General features: G+C 46.8%; 5 protein-coding genes and 1 non-coding gene across 6 annotated transcripts; 2 read left to right on the forward strand and 4 right to left on the reverse strand.

Annotated features, from left to right (window-relative positions):
* Window positions 1-136: 136 nt before the first annotated feature.
* Window positions 137-553, reverse strand: PPTG_19192 (hypothetical protein; the record flags this gene model as incomplete). The annotated part of the gene is made up of 1 exon (XM_008917547.1): window positions 137-553. The coding sequence occupies one exon, from the start codon at window positions 551-553 to the stop codon at window positions 137-139; it is 417 nt and encodes a 138-aa protein (XP_008915795.1).
* A 1,165-nt stretch (window positions 554-1,718) lies between these two features.
* Window positions 1,719-1,790, forward strand: PPTG_20594. The gene has a single exon. It is a non-coding gene; the product is annotated as a tRNA-Val (tRNA).
* A 329-nt stretch (window positions 1,791-2,119) lies between these two features.
* On the forward strand, window positions 2,120-2,506 carry PPTG_19193 (hypothetical protein; the record flags this gene model as incomplete). The annotated part of the gene is made up of 1 exon (XM_008917548.1): window positions 2,120-2,506. One exon carries the CDS (start codon window positions 2,120-2,122, stop codon window positions 2,504-2,506), a length of 387 nt encoding a protein of 128 aa, XP_008915796.1.
* Window positions 2,507-3,013: 507 nt separating this feature from the next.
* On the reverse strand, window positions 3,014-3,500 carry PPTG_24528 (hypothetical protein; the record flags this gene model as incomplete). The annotated part of the gene is made up of 2 exons (XM_008917556.1): window positions 3,014-3,401; window positions 3,478-3,500. 2 exons carry the CDS (start codon window positions 3,498-3,500, stop codon window positions 3,014-3,016), a joined length of 411 nt encoding a protein of 136 aa, XP_008915804.1.
* Window positions 3,501-4,228: 728 nt separating this feature from the next.
* PPTG_24529 (hypothetical protein) lies at window positions 4,229-4,567 on the reverse strand (the record flags this gene model as incomplete). The annotated part of the gene is made up of 1 exon (XM_008917557.1): window positions 4,229-4,567. The coding sequence occupies one exon, from the start codon at window positions 4,565-4,567 to the stop codon at window positions 4,229-4,231; it is 339 nt and encodes a 112-aa protein (XP_008915805.1).
* A 2,202-nt stretch (window positions 4,568-6,769) lies between these two features.
* Window positions 6,770-8,126, reverse strand: PPTG_19194 (hypothetical protein; the record flags this gene model as incomplete). The annotated part of the gene is made up of 5 exons (XM_008917549.1): window positions 6,770-7,254; window positions 7,316-7,571; window positions 7,647-7,769; window positions 7,821-7,996; window positions 8,078-8,126. The coding sequence occupies 5 exons, from the start codon at window positions 8,124-8,126 to the stop codon at window positions 7,145-7,147; spliced, it is 714 nt and encodes a 237-aa protein (XP_008915797.1). The 3' UTR covers window positions 6,770-7,144.
* Window positions 8,127-11,050: the final 2,924 nt, after the last annotated feature.

Raw genomic sequence — 11,050 nt, forward strand, 5'->3', positions numbered from 1 at the left:
CGGTATTCTATTCTATATGGAAGTGACAGTGAAAGGAGAGTACGCATATTATTGGGGGAGGCAGGCCGAAGACGGGATTTTTTTTGGGTTTGTTGGTGTTGACCTCGAACTTGTGATGCCTCTCAAAAGATTCAAACTACTGCGACAGGCCCTGTCTTTTCGAAGTGAGGTAAGGTCGCTCAAATGCCAGCTGTATGGTACTGGCCTCTGCACACACTATTGCAACCTTTCCGCAATAATCACGAAGTGACGGTGTCTCATCCATTAGCTGCAATCCGTGAATCAACACCTCTTCTCTCACCTCGATGCCATAGCACTTCGACACCAATGTCTGCAACGCAAATTGCACCAACACGTTACCAAGCCCACATCCAACATCCAGAAAAATATCTTGGTCGTCGATGTCCCCAATTGAGTTAATCAGAGAGTCCACTCCAGCGGGTAAGATCTCGCCGGCATTGGTATGGGGTTTTCCCAATTTTTGACGAATATCGGCATTCTTTACAGAAGCAAACAGCGAGTCAACCGCACGGATAGCATCCTCACCGTTCATCGGACTTCGACAAGTAATTCCACCACTATCTGCAATACTGGACTCTGTCAACGACGACGCTGGTGATCTGTCGTCATCTCCTTCACCATCTGACAGCAAACGCAATCCATCACTTCCTGTATCAGGAGCTGCTTCATCTATCGAATCTGCTACAGGAGCCGCGCTACTTGTCTTTCCAAATGAGCGCCGGTCGCATCTGCGCGAGGTACTGCTCCACTTGTCGTCGACGCGGCACTACCACCAGAGCAAGGCACTGCGCCACTTGGACCAGGCACTGCACCACTTGACGGCGTTGTCGCCTGCGCGCGAGCACACTAGTATCTGCACGAGGCGTCGCTGTGTTGACTATTTGACCTGTGGACAAGAAACACGCAGGAAAGTCGGCAAGAACAGGACCGTGGGTCCTCTTGAGTGCGTGCAGCCGCATCCTTAGCTCAGTGGTGGTATGTTGGTTTGTCCGCATCCTGCGACGCACATCAGACCACGATATTCGCGTCCCCCCTCGCTCATATACAACTGCTAACTGCACCAGCTTCCTATCTTGGGCGACTGTGAACGTCGTCCTCATCTTCACACACACCCCGACTGATCAGATTTACTTCATTTTACTATACATTTTACCGACAATCTGGAGCCAATAGTTATCGAATCTGCGACACAGCTCGGTACAGGGACGATGTTAATTTGCTACTTGAAGCATAATTCCTTGTTTAAATCGCCGAGCTGTCCCTTCAGCAAATACTGAGAAGCGATATGATTGGTAGTTACAAAAGTAGGTGTATAGAAATCTCAAACGATGCAAAATGCCCGCTTTTCGTGGTAGTTTCACTCTTTTGAAAGACCACTCAAAGCGGGCATTTTGCCCCCATTGACCGCGAAAGGGTTAAACTGGTGTTACATAGCTGGTCGGTTGACCTATCCGCAAACTATTAGGACAAAATACATTGGCGCCTTAGAGAGCCACAACGATATATCTGCGTTCAACAGGGTTTCCTTTCGTGATTAGGCAGTCTTAAGTGCGACAAGACAAAATTCGACTTTTCAGTGATGAGAGGTGATATATTACAAGGTGGCTCTCTAGGTCGCCTTTTGACTGTAGAGACGTACCGTAAAAATTAGTCCAAGTGCGACAACGAGTTATGGACGTTACGAGTTGTTGTACAGATTCTCGTTAGTATAGTGGTTGGTATACCCGCCTGACACACGGGTGACCCGAGTTCAATTCCCGGACGGGAAGCTTCTTTTGCTCTTTCACTCTTCATGCCACCCTTCGTTTTGGGCCCGACGCTGCTTTCACATAGACCGCCACAGCATGTACACCACGCGCACGTAGCGTTACGGAAACATAATTTCGACAAGACGACAGGTCTTCCAGCAACACATCAGCCCTTTTGACACTAGAAACAACACAGTGCCGTAAAATACTTTTTGGAGCGTGAATAGATTACTTTTATTCCAAAGTTACCATGTAGCCATCACGACAAAATTCACGCCTGGAGGAGTCGGCCATCACAAGGTAGGAGCAAAGACGAACAGACAAAAGAAAGCAGCTAGAACAGGCTATTAATGAGCGCTTCCTCCGGTTCTAAGACGCGCGATACGGTGGCTTTTATTACAAATGAAGACCACCAAGCCAGTCAGCACTACAAGGAGCGTATTTGCGAGGAGCTACTGCGTTCCCAACTTCAGCAAATTGAGCGTTTGGAAGTTAACCTCAAGCGAGTGTTCAAATATTCTAATAAGCTGATGAATACACATGAGGAGATTGCGGTCATTCTGGCCCACGAAAAGGACGCTGCTAATCGCCTGGCCACAACTGTTGGAGCCTCCACACACAACGTTGGCTACGTCCGTCGAATGATGTGGCACTCGAACAGCGCTGCAGCATACAGCTGGAACGTCCATTGTGAGCGACAAACGCGTTGGATGCAAAAGGAAGAAGTATTTGGCTAGTCAAAGGCGATCATAATTCAAGATTGTTCTTGGCTATTTTTTTTTATATATCTTGAATGCTTCAAACAACTTTAACCAGTTGCCTCTACTGCGTCAGGATGACCCACATGATACGAAGATGCATGATAGAAATCTCGCCTCCCGTAATAGCAACTGATGCCAAACGAAAGTTGTACTTTAACATGGCGTATGCCGGTGCGATGCACATCACACCGCAAAAGTTCCGTCCGGTTGTTCAGGGGCGTCCAGTCACACACATTTGCCACAACAGGGAAATCCATATTTGGCATGGTTTTGTCGTGCCAGTCTTGCAAAAATGTAGCTACAGTTGTCAGATAGATATCTTCCATTGTAGATCGATAGTCTTTGCCGCACAACGGATCGTAGTAATATGGCATGATGCAAGGCTGTTCTCGGTTATAAGCAAGTCTAGTGATGATGATTCCCCAGTTAAAACCACTCAGATGAACGGGTAGAACAACCTAGTGAAATGTCGATATCCGTGGTTTAGAGCATCCCATAGTTGGCGCGAACGAACTCATAGACTAGCAGCCACCCAGCGCAGATGAAGCAAATGCAGAAATCAATGATGAGGTCGTTAAGCGCTCTACCCCGAGCAAAACTCCCCACCATATTATCCATCTTGATCGAGCATTCACCACTAGTTAGTCTGAATTCAGAGGCCAGACAGATACCACGTAGAATATTTGTAGTGTCATTGGCCAGTTCTTCGTTTTTTGCCCCCGCCTCCGAAGGTAACAATTGATCTGAGTTTGTCTCTTCGTCAAATAGCTTCGGTGCATGTAGCATGTTCGCCCGATTAGTAAATAGAAGCCACACCATATCGTCAAACCAGGCTTCACACTTTGCACAAACTTTGTAGAACTCATTCATCCTGTAAACAGCACACTATGCATTGGCGTAACAAAATACTAGTGAGTGTATATAACAGCATTGGAAGCAACCCAAACCTGAGCAACATTGCAAACAACATTATGCATATCAAAGAGCAACACAGCACGAACTTTGGAGATCCACCCGAGAAAAAAGCAACGTTCTTTTTCGTCGAGCCTTCAGAGTGTTCCGAATTTGAGTTGTTGGCGAAGTACGTCGGCTTGGGTCTCTTGCTCTTTTCTTCCTCTACAACTGCCTTCAACTTTGTCACCAAGTGCTTGGGGACGACAAGTTGTAATCGAACTCTTCACTGTGTACGTAGGAGCGTCGGCTGCGTGCTGCTCGGGCTACCATGAAGTCATCGGTTATGATAATAGGGTAATTCGTCAGTACTTCCATAACTTGTTCCACGTCACTAGTGTTGTAGACCCACCCTAAAACCCGTGATAGAACAAATACCTTCTTGTCTGGTAGTTTAATTGCCGCTAACGTTTGTGTTTTTTTTTCTCCACTTGCATACGTGCCTGTTTTAATGTCTTGCGCTGGTTGTGTCGAGGTTTGGCCTTGAATAGCTGTAGAACTTCGATTTTGTCATTCTTTGGCTTCACGGCGGCCTCCATCAAAAAATTCTTTGGCTTCACGACGGCTTTGTCGCAAGGTTCTTTGGCTTAGGCAGTGCCGAGTCCGTCTCGATCGGTTCCGATCTGGGTTCCCAAGTCTGCGTCAGCGTTTTGATGGTAGGACAGGAGGTCTAGCCACTTAAATGGGAGTTCAACTTAACATCAGGACTGTGTTGCTGGTTGTGTTGGGCGTTTGCTTTAGAACCGATCAGACGTGCTCACTTTGTTCCATATCTCTGATCATCCCTATTGTATCAATCATGTCTGCCGGCTTAATCTCAGAGACAGTATCACTGTCTAAACCGCCATCGACATCATCACCTGACCCTAAGTCTTCAGCAGGAACCGTCGTAGAATCCGACGAGTATACCCCTGGCTGTGCAAAACCATTCCGAATAATTTCTCTCCACAACTGTAATGCTGCGTAGAACGCTCGGCTTGACATCACTGCGAGATAGTCAATAACGGGTCCAAATACTGCTGTAGCGTAGCAATACTTCTCTTCAGATGACACCACCACCATATTTGCACGCTCACGGCGTCTCATTCTCACGTAAATCACACGTGGTGCACGTCGACGAGGTCACGCGGCTTCGGTACTTACCTCATGCATGGTTGATGCTGATGGAGCACTCAATGCTGTACGTTGTGTTGCATATTGTGTGGCACCATGTGTTACTTCAGACGGCTGTGTTGTTTCAGGCAATTTGTAAGAGTCTGAAGGTTGCGTGTGTGTAGGTATGTATGTGAATGACTTACTTGCGATTCGTATCGTATCTTGAACAGCCTGGAGCATTGCCATACCTTCTCTAAAGTCTTGGAACATGTTGGACATGTTCATCATATCTCAACGTCGGGGAATGCTTGATATTGGAAGACTTTCGATCCGATGCACTTATAATCAAATGCTGACAGGGAAGATTGTAGCTGCAATAAAACAAACATGAACACGACCACTGAAAGTCGTTGCATTGATGCACGTAATCACTTGTTTTCACTTCCCATTCACCCATTCGGATCCACATTTCAAACAGGTTGAATGAGGCAAAGCAGCCATGTAATAATCCTATTGCGATCGAACTTTAGCAAGCATCGAGTCGCTCAAACGAGGGGCCACAAGCTATAGAAACCCGGGAACGACGTCGGGGTGTCGCGATTTTCCTGAATTTGTGTGCATTGCTGTGACCAAATGTCAGGTAATTGTGGCTTGATGAGCTAAAAGCCCATCAATTGTTGCGGCGAGCCGAGGACGTTTCCCGAGGAGAAGCTTCAGTTGATTCCAATTGGATTCAATTCGGTTCGTAGTGGTATTTCCAGCTGCGAAGTACCTTCCCCTTGCGTGCGCAACCCACATGTCAGCACAGGTTCCCAGGTTTCCAGTTATCCTCAAAATACGTCGGTAGCACAGGACATTGCGCCTTGCACGTGTGTTTGAAGGTGTCAACCTCGGAATCAAACGTTGGCTTTGATTTACTCTATCCAACGCAACAAACAACACAGCATGTCACCGACACAACAACTAACATAATGCATTAACAACTAAGCACGCACCAATTGATGAGTTTGGCAAATGCAGATTCCATTGCGTCCCTTTCCGTCACCTTCATGTTAAACTTGTCGCGCTTGCAGACTTTTAATACGTCAGTGCATGAAACTGGCAAAGAAGGACCTTGGCGTCTGGAAACGCCTTATTCAACACCCGCCATTCCACAAAATCTTTATTGATGATGATCGCCTAAATCGACCTCCAAGCCGGGTTTTTCGCTTGAAGAACTCCACAATATTTTCCATTGTGACAGACTTTTGGTCGAGTGCTAGGAAATCAATAACGTTGATTCCTCTCCCCGTTGCCGTCGTTACGACGAGACTACCTGTGAAACACAATAAAAGAGCTCCAAACATTAAATACTATGCCTTTCAACAAAGGGAGAATGTCAATCATTATCAGTGATATTACCAGATGATACGTGAGTCCAATCCATTACCATAGTGTTGTCCCACTGGAAGAAACACTTCTTTTGGATTGATGTTTGCATAGCAACCACGTACGTAATATTCATTTGGTCCTGAACGAAAAGAACGTCGTTGCCAGCATTTCCATCTGTAAACGCATCCAAAATAGTTTTCGCCCTCTCAAGTGCCGTACTTCCCAGTACTTGCTTAAGAATATTTCTTGCTTGTTGGGGAGATAAAAAAAAATATAGCGTACCATTTATAAAAATAAGTGATTAATAAATTAAATGAATGTTAGTAGGTATGAAAGCAAAAACAACTGCAGCAAAAAAAAAAACTCATCACTGGGACCGACCAAGCTGCTTCGACAGATATCGGTAGATATCCGAAGAGTTCGTCTTCATATCCGTCATAGAGCCCAAGCTCTCGGCGAAAATGGGCCGGAATCGAGATGAACTTTGCTCCACGATACGCGTCGAAAATGAGCTTGTTTGTTTCGTGGTTGTGCGTAGATATCTGAAAATATGAATACAAATGATAAGATAGTTTTGCAACAATCGAGAAATAACATCTTACATCAGTGTCCGAGTCCACTTGCACCTCCCATGTAGCAATACTCTGTTTGACAACCTTGACACACCGTACCAGGAAGCTCGCCTCACATCCAGTCTACCTCAACGCACAAAAGCGGAGACCCTCGCTGCGGGAGGATTGCGTTGAGCCATGTGTGCACCACATACGCTTGAAACTGTGCGAAAAGCGCTCTGGTATGCGTGTTGCATTAGCATGACTAGTACAACAAAACAAGCAACATAGAGAGTAACACATTAGCCTTTAACATGTTAGTAACACTCATCTCTTTCTCCACCACCGTAACTTTGCACCTGTTGTTCTTGGCTCCGGTTTCGGAGCTCTGGACGCGGAAATGGAGGAAGTGCTTGGCCTCGTCAAGGTAAAGCACTTGCTCAAACTCTTCCCAGCTCTTGAACGACTTCTTCGGCAAACCTGGCTTGAGTTTAACGTGCCTTCACTCTCCCATCACGAGCTTCGAACGTTTTTGTTTGCCGTCGCTTTCTGAGGTGCTTCACCAATGTCGCAGTACAAACGCGGTTTGTGAGGTCGGTCCATGCACATTTAAACGTACACCCATCCCCGATGTCTCTCCAGCTTCTTAATTCGGGGCATGTTTTCTACGCTGCGACTCAGGTCGCTTCTTCCGTTTATCACGCTCTTCCTCAGCATCGGTCCGAGCGGCGTGAACATACTCACGGATAAAATCTCCTGTGAAATAAAAAATAAGTAACATAATCAAATAATCCAGCAACATAATAACGTAACATACCCACACCGCTAGCCGTTTCACCACCCTCATTCAGTGCATTTTCATCGTGACCCTCGTCCACATTGGAGTCCACAACCGCGTCACCATCTTCAACATTCGCGTCATCTTCGTCCACATTCGAGTCCACAACAGCGTCACCTTCGTCCACATTTGATTCGTGCGTCCCCGGATCCGCACTATCATTGCTGTCGTCTGCCACTGACTCTGGAGCGTCGTCCTTTACCGTGGTTGCAGCACTAACACCCGCGTCCACGCACTGCTCAGTCACTACAAAAGAAGACTAGCAATAATATAAGCAACTCAATATAGATATTTGCCGTTGAGTCCTAACCTCCACTCGTGCTGGTCGCGGCGATAGTCGTGCCAAATTCACCTCGCGTGCCCAATGCCGCGTCACCACGTCCCGGGTCCGCCACAGCCGATGGCGCGCCTTTGCCTCCACATCCACTTCGTTCTACGCCATATTCACGACTTCCTTGCCTGGAGTCGCGTTCTTATCGTCTACAGGCACGGCGGCGTCAGCAATCTCCTCGTCGCTCTCCATGTCGGCCTCTTCATTCGCTACATCGTCTATCGTCGTAAAAGGGTCATCAACGTAATCTTCATCGCTGGAAGGGTCACGGGTAAATCCGTGAACAGATCGAACGTAGTCCTCAGGATTCCTCTTGCAAAACCAGTGACCTATACAGAGAAACCACAGCATAGTAAGTTAGTACAAGTGCTGGTAGAACGTCACCGGTCTTTTTGGCGGCTTTAGCCTACCTGTAGCTTGTGCTGGGCGTGCAGGTTCGCGCGCTCCCTGCTTCGTCATCCTGCTCTTTTCCCTCCGCCGATACGAAACGAAATGAGAGGCCCGTACGCTTCGTACTTAATTTGTTTCCAACTTAGCAGAAAAAGATCTTGTAACTTTTCTTCTTTTTTGCTATTGAAATTTTCTGAGTAAAATATATCACGATAAAAAATTACCTAGCATCACAAGCATGCCTTGTGTTGCTGCGATCGGTTTGTTGGCGTACTGTAACCAAGTTGTAGTACCGACTCCGGTTTTGGTCAAAGTCAAATCAAATATAGAACCTCATTCAGGTTTTTAAGTAAGCGTCATGAATGTAATTGTGCGTTCTACTCAAAATTTCCGTGCGAGGTTCTTTGATTGAAACTCGCACACAACCGCTCAAATCGGAAAAAGACTTAGGTTGCCTATTGACTCTTTTAAGTACGATTGGGACCGAGCCATTTGGAATTAACAGGTGCGCGTGACTCTTGGAATCGAAGTGATTGTTGCCAAATATTATATCAAATGAAAATACGCTTATATGACTAGTATACGGATTAAAGAATCTAAGGGTTATGCGAATAATTTTTTTTACTTTCCTTTCATATTCAATATTTCCACTCGGAAAACTAATACTATACCTCACAAAATAAATGCTATGGCACAATTCCGAACTGCTGTTATCTTAACGTTAAAAAAACAATCGAATTATTTCGTGAAACTCCTATTTGTGTTAAGCTTTGGTAGCTAAATAACAATATTCTCAATGGTCAAAATCACGAAAATGTGAGCGAGTACATACTTACTCAATTGTAGTGGAGGGTAACAGACCAAGGCTAGCCCATTCACCGGGTGATGTCGACTGATTGACATAATCAAGCCGGCAAAATTAGTAACAATAGGACATAGACTAGAAAGTCACCACGGCCAAAAGATTGGCCGCTGAGATCACTTGCACATCTAGCCTTGAGCCAAGAACAGAGTTTTAGTTTGCCCGGACGCGCCAGTTTCCTTCGTAGTGTTCCGAGACGTACTACATCAATGCAGTAAATGATTTCACTCTCAGCGTTAATGAAATGATCTGCAAATACAAGAGCCAAGTAACAAGACATCTTTTTTTTTCAGTCACGCCGCAAGGACATCAAGAGTAGTGCAAACGGTTTGCCTTTGCGCGGGTTTTGCGCAAACAGCGTGCTCCGGCGCGCTACAGCCAGCCACCTGCATACTGACGAGAGAATAAGTGCCCCACAGGCACTCCATGGTCGACAAAGGTAGAAGAGGGGGAACGATAAAGGAAATAAGTGTCAGCAACAACCAACATGCCAACCCCGTACCTAAAGCCCTATATTTAATCTCCCACGTATTGTTTCTGAAGCAGCGCACTATACCAACCGTTATCCTTAAGTCGGACGACGTGCTCTTGAACACGTTATGTGGCTGCTGTACGTGGGCCTTGACCGAGTTTTTTTTTTTTTTTTGCATGCACTCCGCCTTACAACTTTAGTTTGGTCTTCGCTTAAATCCGACACAACTACCTCAATTCCCTGAAGTACTTGAACTCGATCTACGTTGTACTTTCCATCAGGAGGGATCGATTGTTTCACTTTCCAGTTTAGAAATCGTTCGATTACGTCGGCCTAAGAGATCGGTTTGCATGTAGATACTAATTCGGATTTGAGCTTGAATACGGTTTATCGGTATTCGCACCTCATGTACTCTCAGCCACCCCTCGTTCGACTTATTCAGTGGTAAAACCATCTCCACGATGACGAGAGGGTTACTTAGCAAATGCTTAGGCGGTTGTAAGTTGTCTCTTTCGTCTTGCCGGCTAGACTTTCTCCTCCGCTGCAAAGTCCAACTAGAGGGGAACAGGCGGTACAAGAACACTTCCGCTAGAGAACGGTGTCGTCAGCACTGGCCATTAACTAGGGCGGGTAATTCAACAGTTCGTCAACCCCAACAAAGCCGGCATGGGAGAGGATACTTCTGGCAACCTCGGGTTGGTCTGTGGACCCGTCGTCGTGCGCGTGAACCACAATACACATAGCTTGGACATGGGCCCTCCAATGTGTACGATGTATACACGCACACGCCTGGCCCAACGCCTCACACGGCCAAGACATCTCAAGAACGGAACCCAACCCCCCCCCCTTCCCCCTCCGCGGGTGCTACCCACGGACCCCAGCCGCTCTTTGCATCTCATTCTCATTTTAACGCTTCATGTCCCAGTCCTTACGTTGCTCTACTCACCCTGCCGCACGCCGGCCCGTATTGTACACCAACGATTAAACACCTCCTTCTTGCTGTTGTGAAGGGTCCACGCGTAGTAGGTCTTTGTTAGCTGCTTTATCTGAACCGATCCTGTCCAAATTGCAACTGAGGGGTATGTGGCCAGCCGCACACATAGCGCTCTCTTAGCTTAGCTCCCCTGTGTAACCTACTACCTACTCTACGACTTGATCTTCCCACGGGGCTCTCCACGCCGGACTCCCCTTTTTCGTCGCGCGAGAGCCGCTCATCGCCAATCCAATGTAGCCCACCCTAGCGTCAGTATTCTCCTCTAGTCTTGTTTCCGTGTCTTCTCCTTCTTGCGATCTTCGGTAGTCGAAATCTACCCGACTGCTCGCAGCTTTAACGTCTCTCTCTCTCTTCGCCTGTACCTTTAGTCCTTCCCGTCACTAACTCCGTCACTGTCTGGTTGTTGGCCACTTGGCGTCCGCCGCGCCGTCCGTGTCAGTCAGCCGTCAGGTCAATGGTCACTGGCGCGCGGGTCTGCACTGACATCCTGTGCTCTTCCTGGGCTAAAAGCACGGAGGCCACGACCGCAAAAAGTAGTATTTTCGCGAATTATAGATGTAGCTTGGATATCTGTGATATACACGGTACAACACTATATGCAGCGAACAATTGCGTTTTTGCAATAAATGTGTATAATTAGTCTAAACCGCGCTAATTTCGGATCT

The sequence above is a fragment of the Phytophthora parasitica genome (genome assembly GCF_000247585.1).
Source record: "Phytophthora parasitica INRA-310 unplaced genomic scaffold supercont2.105, whole genome shotgun sequence".
NCBI lineage: Eukaryota > Oomycota > Peronosporomycetes > Peronosporales > Peronosporaceae > Phytophthora > Phytophthora nicotianae.